The sequence below is a fragment of the Dama dama genome, chromosome 13 (genome assembly GCF_033118175.1).
Source record: "Dama dama isolate Ldn47 chromosome 13, ASM3311817v1, whole genome shotgun sequence".
Taxonomy (NCBI): domain Eukaryota; kingdom Metazoa; phylum Chordata; class Mammalia; order Artiodactyla; family Cervidae; genus Dama; species Dama dama.
This window is the reverse complement of record NC_083693.1, coordinates 76,555,713-76,572,641: the sequence shown is the minus strand read 5'-3', so window position 1 is coordinate 76,572,641 and position 16,929 is coordinate 76,555,713. Positions and strand designations below refer to the sequence as shown.

The 16,929-nt window shown below is 60.1% G+C and overlaps 1 gene segment (V, D, J or C); it reads left to right on the top strand.

The window, feature by feature from the left end:
* LOC133068313 (immunoglobulin heavy constant gamma 1-like) overlaps positions 1-16,667 on the top strand; it is a 68,318-nt gene extending 51,651 nt beyond the window's left edge. The window contains 6 exon segments of the C gene segment in view: positions 12,107-12,469; positions 12,765-12,809; positions 12,934-13,263; positions 13,349-13,669; positions 15,193-15,326; positions 15,582-16,667. Of these exon segments, the coding sequence occupies positions 12,202-12,469; positions 12,765-12,809; positions 12,934-13,263; positions 13,349-13,669; positions 15,193-15,326; positions 15,582-15,665 (1,182 nt within the window).
* Positions 16,668-16,929: the final 262 nt, after the last annotated feature.

Here is a 16,929-nt window from a genome sequence, read left to right as displayed (position 1 = left end):
TTGAAACAAAGGAATCAAAGAATGTCACTACAAAAATCAATAAACATGGGGACTTCCCTAGTGGTCAAGTGACTAAGACTCTGTGCTTCCAGTGTAGGGGGTGCAGGTTCAATCCCTGGTCAGGGAACTAATCCTATATGCTGCTCCATGCGGCCAAAAAAAATTCAGTGAAGCTAAGATAACAAGGAAAAAAAAAAAAAGAAGAAGAAAGTAACTACAAGACAGGAAAAAAAACTATTAACAGCGTGTACAATGATGTAAGGATCAATTCACCAAAAGCAGCTTGTTTCTTTCATTGCACAATACTTTTCCAGTATCTTGATGTACTACAATTGATTAATTCACTCACCTACTAAGGAATATCCTGATTGCTTCCAAGTTTGGGCAAATATGAATAAAGTATCCATAAACATTTATCACCTCTAAATATCTGTGTGCAGGTTCTGAGGAGGACATGAGTTTCAGCTCATTTGGATAAATATACAGGAGTGCGATTGCTGAGTAGTATGGTGAGGTCATATTGAGATTGTTAAGAAATTGCCAGACTATCTTCCAAACTGGCTGCACTGCTTTGCATTCCCTCCAAAAGTGGATGAGAGTTCCTATTGCTCTACGTCCTCACCAGCGCTTGGAAGTGTCAGGTTCTTGCTCTTTGATTCTGAAGTCATGAAGCGGTGTGTCACTGTGGTTTAAACTGAGTCTCTGATGACAGGTGAGGTGGAGCATCCTGTCACACACAGGTGTGTCTGTGAGTCTTTTTTGGGGATAGATCTGCACAGATCTTTTGCTCATTTATAAGTCGGGGTGTTCATCTCTCTGCTGTTGAATTTTAACCATGCTCTGCCCATTTTGGAAATAAGCCCTTTATTAACCATGTATTTTGCGTGTCTCTACCCCTTTGTGGCCCATCTTTTCATTCTCCTGACCGTGTATTTCACAGGCAGATAAGTTTCAATTCAGTCAAGTTCAACTAATGAATTTTTGTTTTTCACCAAGTGTGCATTTGGTGTTGGGTCTAAAATTCATTGCCCAAACCACAGTCACCTAAATATTCTGTTATTTGCTATGAAACTTCTAGCATATAAAACGAAACTTAGCTTTGTGTTTTGTATGTAGGTCAATGAGTTAATTTTGTGACAGTGTAAGTTTACATTTTGTGCGGGTGGAAGTCACTGTTTCAGCACTGTCTGAAAAGACTGACCTCTTGAGCATTGGGCTTCCCCAGTGGCTCAGCAATAAAGAATTTGCCTACAATGTAGTAAACACAGGAGATGCAGGTTTGATCCCTGGGTCAAGAAAATCCCCTGGAGGAGGGCATGGCAACCTGCCCCAGTATTCTTGTCTGGAGAATCCCATAGACAGAGGATCCTGGCAGGCCACAGTCTATAGGATCACAAAGAGTTGGACACAGCTGCAGGGACTTAGCAGAGCATGCAGCCCCATTAAACCACCTTAGCTCCAGTCCTGCACTTGGAGGTAGACCTGGGCGGGGAGAGGTCGCCCCTCACCCGAGTGCCTTAGCTGATTGTAGAATGTCCTGCCGCTGAAGGGGCTGTGCAATCAGATGGCTTGAATCATCCAGGGAAATATTATTTCTGAGAGAATTCTGCATGCAAACTGTTAAGAAGATGTAAGGGTGGAATTAAGTCACTCTGGGACATGCAAGATCTCCAAAAAGTTCACTCCAGACACCCTCTCTCAGGAAGCTAAAGCAGACAGCCCTCGGAGCAGAACCGTCCCCACTGGCTTCCCGGGGTCTGCAGTCCAAGCGTTCACACACAGCGCCAGATGCACAGCGAGGCCAACCAAGCTAAAACATCGGAGTTTGGAGCAGAGAGAGGTTTATTGCGGGGCCATGCGGGGGGAAGAGGTGGCTCATGCCCTAAGATGCCCTGAACTCCCCGTTTCATCAGCACAGGGGAGGCGTTGCAGGGGGTTGATCAGTTGTGCACGGTCCTCTGATTCGTGGATGGGGCGGCAGCATGGAGGTGTCACGGGGGTGAACACCTCGGCCCTGGGCTCCAGGAGACGGCGACTCTGTGCTCATGATCATCATGATCATCATGTTTGCTTGGTGCTCGTGCTCAGGCCACTTTGAGGTAAAAATTATTTTTGAGCTGCAAGCAATTAAAAAAGCAAACATAGGAAAGCTCTCCACTGCCCATCTTCTACCAGGACGGGCAGGGCAATTCCTCAGAGCACAGCAGGGCTTTGTCAGCCAGAGGCCACTGGACGGTGTGCAGGGCAAGCCTGGCTCCTGTGTCCCACACGTGTGCAGGGCAAGCCTGGCTCCTGTGTCCCACACCTGCCTCCCTGAGTGCCCTGCTCCAGGAGGTCAAAGTCCCCTTCCTCTGTCCTATCACTTGTCTAGAACTCAGGTCCTTTGTCGAGGTCTGTGGAAGCCCAGTGCTACCATGCTGCAGTACTCAACATGAGTGCCGTGTGTGTGTGTCTGCATGTGTGTGTGTGTGTGTGCGCTTACGTGTGCATGTCTTTGCACGTGTGTGTGCCCGTGTGTGTGTGCACATGTGCTCACATGCATGTGTGTGGGCGTGTGTGAGTCTGTGTGTGTGCATGCGTGCGTGCAAGCATGTTCCTAACCTTCTGGCTGTTCTCCCAGTTGATCTGTCCTGCCGAGTCACAGGGCCCAGCCAGGGAACCCCATGTGGGTGGGGCTCTTCCCACCAAAGAGCAAGCCCCTCCCCAGACCTGAAGGCCACTAGCAGTCTGTGAGAGGAGGCGGCCCTGGGCCCTGAACCAAGATAGGGAGGCAGCAGCTTCCGCCTCCCCCGCCATTTCCCTCCAGCTGGAGCTTCCAACAAGCTGACCCGCCCACAGTCCGGGAGGAGGGGGTCAGAGACCGCCTGAGCGGGGCAGCGGGCAGGCGGGGGAGGCAGGGAGGAGTCCAGAACCCACCGCACTCTGCCCCGGGGAGATGCTGGGGTCTGGCCTGCAGCTGATTCCAGAGGGAACCACAGGCGGCCTGGTGGGATCTCCTGAGCAGACCAAAGCAGGCGTCAGCTCAGGAAGATGGCCCACTGCAGCCACAGGGGTAGACGCTGAAGGGGGTGGCCAGCCCTCCCTGAACCCCGTCAGGGATTTTAGAACCTTCTGTTTTGTGGAGTCAGATGGATGTGATTCCATATGTTGCTTCCACATGACCCTGGGGGTGACATGTAAGGGGACCCGCAGGCCGTTCATAAAGCCAGGACAGGCCGAGGTTGCTCTGGGATCCAAGGGTGGTGAGGACAGCCTGGGGTCAGGAGGCACCACGCCACTGGTATAGTTGCCAGAGAGATGGGGGTTCGGAGTGGAAAATACATGTTCTGTACTCCTGGGGGTCACACCTGGGAGAGTCACATCCAGGGCCACACTGGTGTCTCTCAGAGCGGGAAACACATGTTCGTATACCTGGAGGCCACACACCTGGGGTGGTCACGTCCAGGGTTACATGGGGTCACTCAGCAGGAAACACATGCTCTGTACACCCGGAGGTCACATCTGGGTGGTCACGCCCAGGGTCACACGGGGATCTCTCAGAGCGGGAAACACATGTTCTGTACACCTGGGGGTCACATCTGGGTGGTCACGTCCAGGATCACACCAGGGTCACAGCAGACAACTGTTGGACTTCAGATAAATACCTGAGTTAAAGAGGAGGGCTACCCCCATGGGGTGCCTGGGAGGTTGGTTCTTGGGTGCTCTCACATACCAAAATCTACAGATTCTCGATTTCCTCATACAAAGTGGGGCGATGTTGGCATCTGACTTGTGCACACCCTCCCTTGTGTGACCCTTCAAGTCACCTCCAGGTTACTTGTAACACCCAGCGCGGTGTCATAGCTGTTAGGGAGCCAGCAGCCAGCTGCAGCCAATTCAGACCTCCTTTTTGGAACTTTCTGGAATCCCTTTTTGAATATGCGTTTTTAATCCACAGGTGGTTGTACGAGAGGGTGCAGAGGGCCTGCTCTACTTGCTTGATCAACACAGACAGCCTTTCAATGGGTCTCCATTCTTTATTGAGTGGTCCCCCACCCTCACCAACTTCAGGGCAGGGTCTCAGCTTCTGTCTGATGAGGACCCAGGCCCGGCCGGGGTACCACAGGGGCCGCAGACGGCCAGGTCGCCCGGTGGTCACTTTACATGTATGGACCCCACTGAGCACCACAGACTCCGCCAAGGCATACAGTGGTCGACAGGGGTCAACCCTGGAGGCGGAGGGCCGGACGCACGGGGGCATCTGTGCTCGGGGGCCAGGGAGTGCAGTTGGAGGAACCACTGGAGGCCTTCCACAGGGGCCTCACGAACATTCTCACTCACTACACTCTGGACCAGGATGTGCCGAGAAGTGAACTGACCAGAAGCCCGGCCTGACATGAGCATACACTCTGGCCAGGGACGCAGCCACTAGCCGGGGACATCCAGCACCCCCACAGGAAGCAGCCCAGGATGCAGCCCACTCCCTGTGGGCCAGACCTGCAGGACATCAGACCTCTATCTCTAGCAACAGCCCCAGAAGCCCTACCCCACAGTGACATCCCCCCACGGCCCAGGCTTCATCAATACCCCATGGCTTCCTGGGCTTTGTCCTCGCTTCCCACTGAGGACCAGGCAGAGAAAGCTGGACAGGATATGGCCCAGCCATCACACTGGGGTCCATATCTTGTCAGCCATCCAGCTTCCCCAGCCCTGCAGCCCCCATCAGGACCCCTGAGGGCCTCTTTTTCCTATAGAGAAGCTTTCCACACACAGAAAATATTTTAAGCTGCTAATAGACATGATTGCATGCTAAAACTCTTCAGTTGTGTCAAAGTCTTTGAGACACTATGGACTGTAGCCCACCAATTTCTTCTGTCCATGGGATTCTCCACGCAAGAATACTGGAGTGGGTTGCCATGCCCTCCTGCAGGGGATCTTCCTGACCCAGGCTTCGAGCCCGTGTCTCTTGTGTCTCCTGCACTGGCAGGTGAGTTGTTTACCTCTAGTGCCACCTGGGAAGCCCCAACCTGCTAATGTACACGTTGTAGACTAAGAATGCTATAGGCCCTCACACATGCATAATGTTGCTTGCACACAATTAACAAGTTGTCCAAGTACACAGAGGAAAGCCACTGAGCCGCCACTCCCCTGCGGCCCAGGCCCCACCTGGCCAGCTGGCAGCGGCTCCCTGGCTGCAGCAGCTCGGAAGAAACAGCCTCTGCTTTTCCCCTTAAAACGTCCCCAGTGCTTCAGGAGACACGGATCTCATCACAGCAGCTCAGGGTCACAGTGACGAACAGCCCCGGCGCATCCTGAGAGCTGGATGCAAACAGGGACAGAGATGAAGCTGGCGGAGCAGCCTGGGCAGGGGAGGCAGTCGCCAGCAGACATGAGGGGAGATGGGGCAAAGGGGGCAGCCCCCGAGCAGCCTCGGACACTCGAGGAGGACCTCGCATGACTGGTCACACAGCCAAGGCTGCAGGCAACCCTGGAGGGCACCCACAACACACACGAAGAAAGCCTGGCTTCCCTTGGAGACTGAGTGGATGCTCCCACCCCCAGGGCCAAGCAGCCTCTGGACAGATGATCGCAGCCTCCCCCGGGCTCCCCGGGGCCCCTGGGCCTCACGACCAGCTCACATGCAGGCACCCCGCCTCCTCTTGTTATGATTCTATCAGCCTTTGATTTCCTGAGAGGCATCAGTCCCCACTGAAGGTCCTCGAGGGGCTTCTGTTTCCTGGGTTAAACCTGGATGTGCACAACAAGAACGAAAAGTCCTTCCAAAGACAGAGCCTGAGGGTGAGACAGGCACCATGCTCTGTCCTGGGAGCAGCAACCATTGGGATCTGGGATGCTGGGTGTGAGAGCCAGTACCTGGCAGCCACGGGGCAGCCAGATGCTCCTCCTCAGCCAGGGTGGAGGTGCAGAAAAGACGGTTCAGAGGGGTCAGGTCATGCAGACGCCTCTACAACAGGCTGAGTCAAGAATGAGCCAGGTCCCAGACATGGTGGGGACTCACCGCTGGGCTGAGGGACACCTGAAAGGCTGACTCCTCTGCTGTGACATCCCAGTTGGGACCCGGCCGCCAGGAACACCTCAAAGCCTCTCTCTGCTCTCAGAGCTGCAAGGCGGCTTTTTCTCAAAGCAGACCCAGACTTCACCATGCAGGTTCACAATGTTTCAACACTAAGTAAATGGCCAGCCTCACCAAATCTCTCAGGTAAAAGGGTTTGTCTAGAAAGAATGGGACCTTGAGAAGCGGGCTGTGCACGCTGTGTGGGTTTGATAACACCCAGGCCTTGAGGACCCACAGCCCATCGTCACCTGTCACCAGCCAGAGCAGCTTACCCCAGCTGCCTGGGGACAGAAATGTCCTGCAGGGATTCCCAAGAGGGACTGAGCCTCCTCACCAAGCCCACAACAGCAGGGGGCCAGGAGGAGGAGGACAGCACCCTCAGTGCCCTGGACCACATGGCAGTTTGTCTCCCCAGAAACCTGGGCAACAGGTGAGTGGGCCCCGCGGGCCTGACCCTCGAAGCCCAGAAATCCTCAGGCCTTTTTCCAGACTCATCATTTGTGCTGAGCTGAGCAGAAGTTACAACAATTTATGTGGTTCGTGAGCAGTGCAGGCGCCTGTGAGTGCAGCTTGTGGGGCCAGTGACTGGCAGCCAGGACTTTGAGACAGATCCAGAGCCCCTCCGCACAGTGCTGGCCGGGCCGGGGGCAGGCCCGAAGAGGCACAGCAGGCAGGCTGCCCACCCGCCTGGAGGAGGGCACCCTGCCCCCCACACATGGCGTGTCTGAGGTGGGGGCTGCGGGGGCTCCTGAAATTCCAGACCCCAGCCTAACGCTGAAGCCATCAGACGGCACAGCCACACACTGTCCAGGGTGGCTGAGGAGCCCAGAGGGCTGGAAGGCCCAGAGAGCTCAGGTGAGGGGCCTGGGCCCCGGGCTGCAGTGCGGCAACAGGCGTGATACCTGCAGACGGTGAAGACCCGTGACGCTGGGGTTGCCACACTGTCCCCTGGGTCCCGGGGCCTCTCTCACCCACCTCCACACACATACCCACACCAGGCACCTCAGATGCATCTGGACTCCCCCAGGCCCTCTGAGACAGAAAACACCCAGAAGAAAAGGGAACTTCAGGAAGCAAGTCGTGCCACCAGGTTTCAATCCACTTTGCAAGTTTGCAGGACTGGGGGAAGGGAGTTCACACCTCTGGGGGCCAAGTCACAAGTGCTAGGGAGCAGGGCTGCAGACACAGTCCACAGACTCCAGGAGCCACATGTGTCTGGGGCCAGAGCAGGGAAGGGGCCTGGAGCCCCGGGCTGCAGGGAAGCCCCCTCCAAGGCCTCCACCATGGGTGAGTGGGGGCTCTGAGGATGAGCAAACACAGGAATGAGAGCCCTGCAGGGAGACCGACCTCAGGACCCCCGGAGGGGCTGGAGCAGCCGAGCCGGGCCCGGGGGAGGCAGCTGCCCCTGGTCACGGTGCGGGACGAGCGCGGGGACAGAACCCGGGGACAGAACCCGGGCAGGGCGCCCCGCACCAAGGGCGCTGCTGCCCGGGACTGGGAAGCTCGGGGGGCTGCCAGGCCGTCGAGAAGCAGGACGGGCTGGGGGACAGGCGGGGAGGGCTGCGCATGACCAGGTGCTCTGGAGGCCGGGGCTGGGTGGGCGGGACAACCAGCCGGGATGGAAGGAGGGTCTGATCTGAGGACGCAGGGAAGGGAGATGACCCCAGGGCAGTGAAGGCTCCTGAACAGGCCAGTGGAGCCAGCGTAGGTCCCAGTGCAAGGCCATGGGCGGTGGCTGCGGGTCCCAACTGGGCTGGGGCCAAGTGCAGTGGCAGAGCCCGGGACAGGGCTACGGGGCCGGCCGGGCTCCGTGTCCACGGCGGGCAGCACAGGGCTGAGCCCGCAGCCCCCCAGGATGCAGGGGGCTGACCAGAGCATGGAGCCTGAGGACCAGGAGCAGGAGCTGGGCAGAGGGCAGGTGACCCGAAAACTGGAGGCAACAAGGGGCCAGAGGAGGGCATGGGTGGAGGGACAGAGAAGAGCAGAGAGCAAGGGCAGACCTCCACTGGGAGGGGCCCGGATGGACAGAGCGCCTCCAGGGGAGAGCTTCCCGGAGGCCGCAGGGGCACCTGGCAAGTCCAGGGAGGAGAGCTGAGCCCAGGAAATAAAGGAGTGAGGACTGGAGCTGGGCGGGAGTGAGGAGTCCTGGAAGGGCCAGAGGGGCAGGGGAGGCTGAGGGTGCAGCCCAAGGGATAGGGGACAGCAAGGCAGCAGGTGAGCAGGGGCTGGGAGGGCAGCAGGTGCCCCTGGAGATCTGGGGGAGCAGGTACAGCTTGTGGGTGACCAGGGGCTGAGAGGATGGGGGGATGCCCTGGTGCTTTGGGGGAGCAGGTACAGGTCATGAGGGTGAACAGGGGGCTGGGAGGGCAGGGGGTACCTCAAGAGCTTTAGGAGAGCAGGTAGAGCTTCGGTGGGTGAGTATGGGCCTGGGAGGACAGGGGGAGCCCCTGACGATTTGAGAGAGCAGGTAGAGATTCTGAGGGTGAGCAGGGGGCTGGGAGGACAGGGGGAAATCCCAAAGCTTTGGGGGAGCAGGTACAGCTTGTGAGGATGAGCAGGAGGCTGGGAGGGCAGGGGGGGCCCTGGAGATCTGGGGGAGCAGGTACAGCTTGTGAGGGTGAGCAGGGCCTGGGAGGACAGGAGGAGCCCCTGAAGCTTTGGGGGAGCAGGTACAGCTTGTGAGGGTGCACAGGAGGCTGGGAGGACAGGGGGTACCTCAAGAGCTTTAGGAGAGCAGGTAGAGCTTCGGTGGGTAAGCATGGGCCAGGAGGACAGGGGGAGCCCTGGAGATTTGGGGGTGCAGGTACAGCTTGTGAGGGTGAGCAGGGCCTGGGAGGACAGGGGGAAACACCAAAGCTTTGGGGGAGCAGGTAGAGCTTCTGAGGGTGAGCAGGGTCTGGGAGGACAGGGGGAAACCCCAAAGCTTTGGGGGTGCAGGTACAGCTTGTGAGGGTTAGCAGGGGGCCAGGAGGACAGGGGTAACCCCAAAGCTTTGGGGGAGCAGTTACAGCTTGTGAGGGTGAGCAGGGCTGGGAGGGCAGGAGGATGCCCTGGTGCTTTGGGGGAGCAGGTACAGGTTATGAGGGTGAGCAGGAGGCTGGGAGGGCAGGGGTTGCCCTGGAGATCTGGGGGAGCAGGTATAGCTTGTGAGCGTGAGCAGAGGCTGGGAGGACCGGGGGATGCCCTGGTGCTTTGGGGGAGCAGGTACAGGTTATGAGGGTGAGCAGGAGGCTGGAAGGGCAGGGGGTACCTCAAGAGCTTTAGGAGGGCAGGTAGAGCTTCGGTGGGTAAGCATGGGCCAGGAGGACAGGGGGAGCCCTGGAGATTTGGGGGAGCGGGTACAGCTTGTGAGGGTGAGCAGGGCCTGGGAGGACAGGGGGAGCAGGTAGAGCTTCTGAGGGTGAGCAGGGGGCTGGGAGGACAGGGAGAAACCCCAAAGCTTTGAGGGAGCAGGTACAGCTTGTGAGGGTTAGCAGGGGGCCGGGAGGACAGGAGGAGCCCCTGAAGGTTTGGGGGAGCAGGTAGAGCTTCTGAGGGTGAGCAGGGGGCTGGGAGGACAGGGGAAGCCCCAAAGCTTTGAGGGAGCAGGTATAGCTTGTGAGGGTTAGCGGGGGGCTGGGAGGACAGGAGGAGCCCCTGGAGATTTGGGGGTGCAGGTACAGCTTGTGAGGGTGTGCAGGGCCTGGGAGGACAGGGGGAAACCCCAAAGCTTTGGGGGAGTAGGTAGAGCTTCTGAGGGTGAGCAGGGGGCTGGGAGGACAAGGGATGACCCCAAAGCTTTGGGGGAGCAGGTACAGCTTGTGAGGCTGAGCAGGGAGCTGGGAGGACAGGGGGAGCCCCTGAAGATTTGGAGGAATAGGTAGAGCTTCTGAGGGTGAGCAGGGGCCTGGGAAGACAGGGGTAACCCCAAAAATTTGGGGGAGCAGGTAGAGCTTCTGAGGGTAAGCAGGGGCTGGGAGGGCAGGGGGATGCCCTGGTGCTTTGGGGGAATAGGTACAGGTTATGTGGGTGAGCAGGAGGCTGGGAGGGCAGGGGTTGCCCTGGAGATCTGGGGGAGCAGGTACAGCTTGTGAGGGTGAGCAGGAGCTGGGAGGACAGGAGGAGCCCCTGAAGATTTGGGGGAACAGGTAGAGCTTTGGTGGGTAAGCATGGGCTGGGAGGACAGAGGAGCCCCTGGAGATTTGGGGGTGCATGCATGGCTTGTGAGGGTGAGCAGGGGCTTGGAAGACAGGGGGAGCCCCTGGAGATTTGGGGGTGCAGGTGCAGCTTGTGAGGGTGAGCAGGGCCTGGGAGGACAGGGGTTGCCCCTGAAGATTTGGGGGAGCAGGTAGAGCTTTGGTGGGTAAGCATGGGCCGGGAGGACAGGAGGAGCCCCTGGAGATTTGGGGGTGCACGCATGGCTTGTGAGGGTGAGCAGGGGGCCGGGAGGTCAGGAGGAGCCCCTGGAGATCTGGGGGAGCAGGTACAGCTTGTGACGGTGAGCAGGGCCTGGGAGGACAGGGCATGCCCGTGGAGATCTGGGGGAGCAGGTACAGCTTGTGAGGGTGAGCAGGAGCTGGGAGGACAGGAGGAGCCCCTGAAGATTTGGGGGAACAGGTAGAGCTTCTGAGGGTGAGCAGGGGCCCAGGAGGACAGGGGCTTCCCCTGGTGCTTTGGGGGAGCAGGTAGAACTTTTGGGGGTGAGCAGGCACCTGGGAGGGCCAAGAGAGGAAACAGAGCTTTGGGGTGATCAGGTAGAGCTTGCAGGCATGAGCAGAGGGCTGGGAGGGCAGGGGGAGGTCCCTGGTGCTTTGGGAGCAGGTGGAGCTTGTGGGTGTGAGCAGGGTGAGAGGACAGGAGGAGCCCCCCAGAACTTTGGGGGATCAGGTAGAGATTGTAATGGTGAGCAGGGGCCTGGGAGTGCAGGGGGAGGCATGGAGCTCAGGCTGCAGGTAGAGCTTCTGGGGGTGAAAGGGGCAGGGAGGGCAGGGGACTCTCTAGGGTGTCTCAGGGGGAAGGTGGAATTGCGCAGGTGAGCCGGGCTCTGGGAATGAGCGGCTGGCTGATGAGTGCTGAGGTCGAAGGCAGAGGATCTGAGCTGAAGGGAGTCCTTTTGGTGGAGGGTCAGGGAGACAGCACAGCCAAGTGCAGAGGGACCTGAAGAATACTCTGGCCTGAAGTGGGAGGGCTTCCCCGATGAGAGCAGGTGGCCCCCATTCATAGGCCCAGGGTTCCCATTGTGTTGCAGCCATCTCTGGGGACTCAGGACGGATGGGGGTCAGCCAAGGTAAGGGGCAGGTGCCAAGACAGTGGACAAGGCTGGGAGTACATGAGGCTCTTCCTCGAGGTCTCAGATGAGGCTACAGGCCTGCAGAGCTGACCAGGGTCTAGGGACAGCCCAGTCAGACAGGTTGCAGGCCCGCAGAGCCGCCCGGTGCTGGAGGTGCAGGCAGAACCCCTGCAAGGCCCTCACAGTGCTGAGCGCGGGGTGCGCCCAGCAAGGTCAGGGCCGGGAGGGTATGGTAAGGAGGAGCTGGGTGGCCAGGAGCAAGGGGGAGGGGCCGGGGGGCCAATCAAGGGAACCAGGTGAGGGATGGGGCCAGAGACACACCTCTGGGAGCCTGGTTGGACCAGGGTTGGGGGAGGACAGTTAAGGAGGAGACCTCAGGGACAGGGTCCAGGACCGGGGCGGGGACCTGAGCCCAGAGCACCTGTGCGTGGAGCTGGCACAGAAGTCACGGGCCTGCAGGGCTGAGGCCGGGCCGGATGGGGGCCGAGGGCAGAGCAGGGTGGGGTGGATGGGCTCCTCCAGGCTGGGGGAGCAGGGGGCACGGGTCAGGCCAGGCACCCACGGGAGGGGAGCGGCCCCGGGGCTCTGATCCAAGAACCCACACTCACCGACCCCAGCTATGTCCAGACACCCCAGCTGCCGCGCACAGAGCAGGGTGGCCAGACCACGCCGGCCGGTCGTCAGACTCTGGAAGCACATGGTGGCTGGGCTCAGCCGTGCCCCAGGCCTGGGCACCTGAGGTCCTGCCGGACCCAGCATTCACCCAGCCTCCTCTCTCACAGCCTCCACCACAGCCCCGAAAGTCTACCCTCTGGCCTCCAGCTGCGGGGACACGTCCAGCTCCACCGTGACCCTGGGCTGCCTGGTCTCCAGCTACATGCCCGAGCCGGTGACCGTGACCTGGAACTCAGGTGCCCTGACCAGCGGCGTGCGCACCTTCCCGGCCATCCGGCAGTCCTCCGGGCTCTACTCTCTCAGCAGCATGGTGACCGTGCCCGCCAGCACCTCAGGATCCCAGACCTTCATCTGCAATGTAGCCCACCCGGCCAGCAGCACCAAGGTGGACAAGCGTGTCGCTGCAAGCCCTCCAGTCCCGAAGACGACACCAAAGTTAACTACCCTTCCTGTAACAACCACACCCCAGGGTATGTGAACCCAACAATCCTGCCTGCAGGGACCACACCCCATGGATGATGTTAACCAGGCCCAGAGTGTCAGGGGAGGCCCCGTCTGTCTTCCTCTCCTGAAGGTCTCTCAGGCTTGGGGAGGGGGTCCCCTGGACTGTCCATGATGTCCAGGCTGCTGCAGGCTGGACGACGCCTCAGCCCTTGGCCCCACAGAGGCGGGCCCTGGGCTCAGACCTGCCAAAACCTGTCCCTGCCCTAAGCCCAGCCACTGGCTTACCAACTCCTGGTAACCCCCAGTCTGCTCTCTCTGCAGATTGCCAATGCCAAAAGGAACCCTGCCAGTGTCCCAAATGCCCAGGTAAGTCAGCTGGCTTCGTCCTCTGTTGGACAGTGGCGGACAGCACCCAGGGGCAGCCGGGTGGAGAAGGCGTGCCCAGAGGAGGTCTCCCACATGCAGAACTCTGACCATGCCTTCTCGCCAGCCACAGAACCTCTGGGAGGACTGTCTGTCTTCATCTTCCCCCCGAAACCCAAGGACACCCTCACAATCTCTGGAACACCCGAAGTCACGTGTGTGGTGGTGGACGTGGGCCAGGATGACCCCGAGGTCAAGTTCTCCTGGTTCGTGGATGACGTGGAGATGAACACGGCCAGGACAAAGCCGAAAGAGGAGCAGTTCAACAGCACCTACCGCGTGGTCAGCGCCCTGCCCATCCAGCACCAGGACTGGCTGCGGGGAAAGGAGTTCAAGTGCAAGGTCTACAACAAAGGCCTCCCGGCCCCCATCGTGAGGACCATCTCCAGGACCAAAGGTGGGCCAGGCGGATGGGCCTAGGAGGGTCCTAGGAGGGCCAATCAGAGTGACCACTGTGCTAACAGCCTTGCCTGTCCCCACAGGGCAGGCCCTGGAGCCACAGGTGTACGTCCTGGCCCCACCCCGGGAAGAGCTCAGCAAAAGCACGGTCAGCCTCACCTGCCTGATCACTGGCTTCTACCCAGAAGAGATAGACGTGGAGTGGCAGAGAGACGGGCAGCCTGAGTCGGAGGACAAGTACGGCACAACCCCGCCCCAGCTGGACGCCGACGGCTCCTACTTCCTGTACAGCAGGCTCAGGGTGAACAGGAGCAGCTGGCTAGAAGGAGACACCTACACGTGTGCAGTGATGCATGAGGCTTTACGGAATCACTACAAAGAGAAGTCCATCTCTAAGCCTCCGGGTAAATGAGCCACACGCCACCGACCTAGCGAACGTTCCCTCACCCACCCCACCCCCCCGGGCTCCAGGTCCAGCCAGGACCCCCCAGCCCCTCCCTGTGTGCATTCCTCCTGGGCCGCCGTGAATAAAGCACCCAGCACCGCCCTGGGACCCTGCAACGCTGTGCTGGTTCTTTCCGAGGCAGAGCCCTGGTGACCGCCAGGCCTGCGGGGGGCGGCTGGGATGACTCTGGGCCACTTTGTTCACCATTTTGGGGGGATCTGACTCCCCCACCCAGGACAGACACACAGTGAGTGGGTCCAGCAGGCCACCTGGGGCCTGCCAGAGGCCGCGGAGGGGCTTGGCCAGAAGCGCAGCTCCATGGCCCCCTCCAGCCACCACCTGCTGGGCCAGACTCGGGACAGGAACGGGGGAAGCCCCCGAGACCCTCAGGGATGGAGGCCCAATGCTTCCCGCCTCTGCTCCAGCCCACGCTGTGGGGCAGGGCCACATGCTTGTCCCCAGGCCCCTGTCCCTGGGTGTCCAGCGTCCATGTGTCCACTCTGGACCTGCCTGGGAGCCAAGAATGCCCGGGGGTGGCCCTGCATCACCCTCAGGCTCCCGAGGTCAGGCCTCACTCTCCCCTGTCCAGGAGGCTCTGCCCAGCTCTCCCTGCCCAGGGTCAGGCCTGTGCGCTCATGGAGATGTCATCCCTGTGTCTGAAAGGGGCCCTGGCCGGAGCCTTGAACATCCAGGGAAGGGACCTACCTGCTCCCTGCAGCCTCTGAGCCCAGAGCCCCGCACACACACAAGACAGCCCACACCCAGCCTCCTCCACACACACTCAGGTGCCCACCTGAGCACAGTTCACCCCCGTCACACACCCACACCCCTGCACACACTCAGGTCTCACACTCAAGGACCCATGGGGCGACCCCACAGGCCCAGACCCAGAGCTGGGTCTCATGACCCCTCACGGAAGACACCAGCTGGTCCCCACCCTCCAGCGCCCATGGGCTGCTCAGTGGCCCTTACCCACACTGACCACACTGATCAGGTCAGATATCCATCCCTCGCCTCCCCTGGGGCACCCACGCCCCTCCCTAGCAGGCTGAGATCCCCCCTCAGCCCCTCATCCCAGCACCCTCACCCTCAGGCACAGGGACACAGCCCGGCACTGTCTGCCCTTCCTCCCCAAGGGCAGGGCCCAGGCACATGTGCTCTGCTGACCCTCCCAGTTCTGCTGACCTTCCACCTTCCAACTCTGTCATGAGCCTCTGTCCTGCAGGGAGGTGGGATCTGGGCCCCAGGTCAGGACACAGCTCAGGATGGGAGCAGGACCCCACAGGCCAGGCCCAGACAGTGGCCAGGGCTGGAGGGGTAGGGGCTGGGGCTGGGGCCAGAGACTGACCTCAGGGGACCCCTGCCCAGCCCATGGGGGGATCACGCCACCTTCCTCCCAGAGGGAGCCCTGCCCTGAGGCCCCGACGACCCTGCCCAGCCCCCCGTGGGCAGAGACGGCACTGACCACCCCTCCCTGTGCAGACCTGCAACTGGAGGAGGAGAGCTGTACGGACGACCTGGATGGGGAGCTGGACGGGCTCTGGATGACCATCTCCATCTTCATCACGCTCTTCCTGCTCAGCGTCTGCTACAGCGCCACCGTGACCCTCTTCAAGGTGGGGGGCCACCCCGCTGGGCCCTCGGGCCCCCTGTCTGTCCCCAGGGTCCCCTCAGTGTTCCTCCCCCTCCCTCACTGCCCCCCATTGTCCACTCACTTCCCTTCACTGTCCACTCACTTTCCTGTCTCTCACTGTCCCGTGTTCCCCCAGTGTCCCCTCACTGTCCCTCACTGACCACTCACTGTCTACTCATGCACCTGGGGGAGGCCCACGTGGGGTCCAGTCTCTGCTCATACTGTCCCCGCCCCCCAGGTGAAGTGGATCTTCTCCTCAGCAGTGGAGCTGAAGAGGACGATCGTCCCCGACTACAGAAACATGATTGGACAGGGGGCCTAGAGCTCCTGTGAGCAGAGTCCAGGGTCACCCCAGACCAACTGGGCAGCGTCCATTATTCTGAGCCTCAACCTGCACCAGGCCTGCTCCTTCACGCTCTGACCCAGCGACCTCTGACCTCTCGGCCAGACTCACCTGCATCTCCACTCTGACCTTGTGGCCATGACAACCTGGCCCGCCCACCCAAGACCCGAGTGGACACCAGGTGGTGACCCAGCCTGAGCTGATGGATGCTGAGGGCCTCTGGGAAGCCTGAAAGACACCAATGGGCTGCGAGTCCCCCACCAGGAATATACAGGTCAGAGTTCAGTTCTGCCTGGAGGAGTAGGAGTCTGGGTCCAGGGCTGTCTGTACAGGGCACCCCTGCCATGCATCTTGTCCAGGCCGGATCCAGACCAAAGGTCCCTGGGGGAAGCCCCTGTGTCAGATCCTTGGGAACAGCTGTCCTGCAGGGACCCAGCCTCCCAGCAGGGAAGCTCCTGGGAGGACCACTAACGGTTACTCAGGTCACCTCCACTGAGGATGCTGCTGCGAGCAGGGCCTGGGCCCCCAGCTGCTGCAGGAGCCCTGGTGGGGGAAGGGGTGACATCCAGCCAGATGGACCGCCTGGAGAGGGGCCTGGTGACTGGTCCCCAGTGCACAGAGCTGGAGGGGCTCCCAGAATACAGGACGTCAGGGCAGCCAGTCCATCCTGCGGCCAACAGCCTGACACGTCCCGCAGGAGCTCAGCCTGCACCAAGGGCGGGGGTGAGAGGTGAGACCAGAGACCCACAAAGGCCCAGCCCCAGGCCCCGGAGCCCTGCCTCGCCTCCCAGTACAGACTCTCCCGTCACTGCAGAAACGTGCTTGGGCATCTCTGGATGGGAGGCGCTGCCCCTAGGGCTGGAAGGAAGGACCATAGCCTCGGAGCTTGGGAAGCTTTTTCTGTATAATGTGGGGGCCTGTTCATTCCCTTTGCTGTCTCTTTATCTCTTTAATGACAATAAAGCAACTTTACTTCACCTAGCTCACTGGCCAGTCTCCATATGTTGACACATCTCCTTGCCTCGTGGAGTCCACAGCCTGGTCAGTGAGAAGGACCTCAGAAGGGGCCCTGGGGACACTGCACTCAGCCTGGCCTGCACAGAGGTGATGGCTGTGTCACAGAAAATGCGGGATGGGGCCCAGGGCTCCAGAGAGGGACCAGGAAGGGTGGTCACCTGCATGTGACGAGGCCGCTGTGTCCGCTGGCCGGCCTGGGTGCAGGATGGAGTCAGGACTTTGTCCT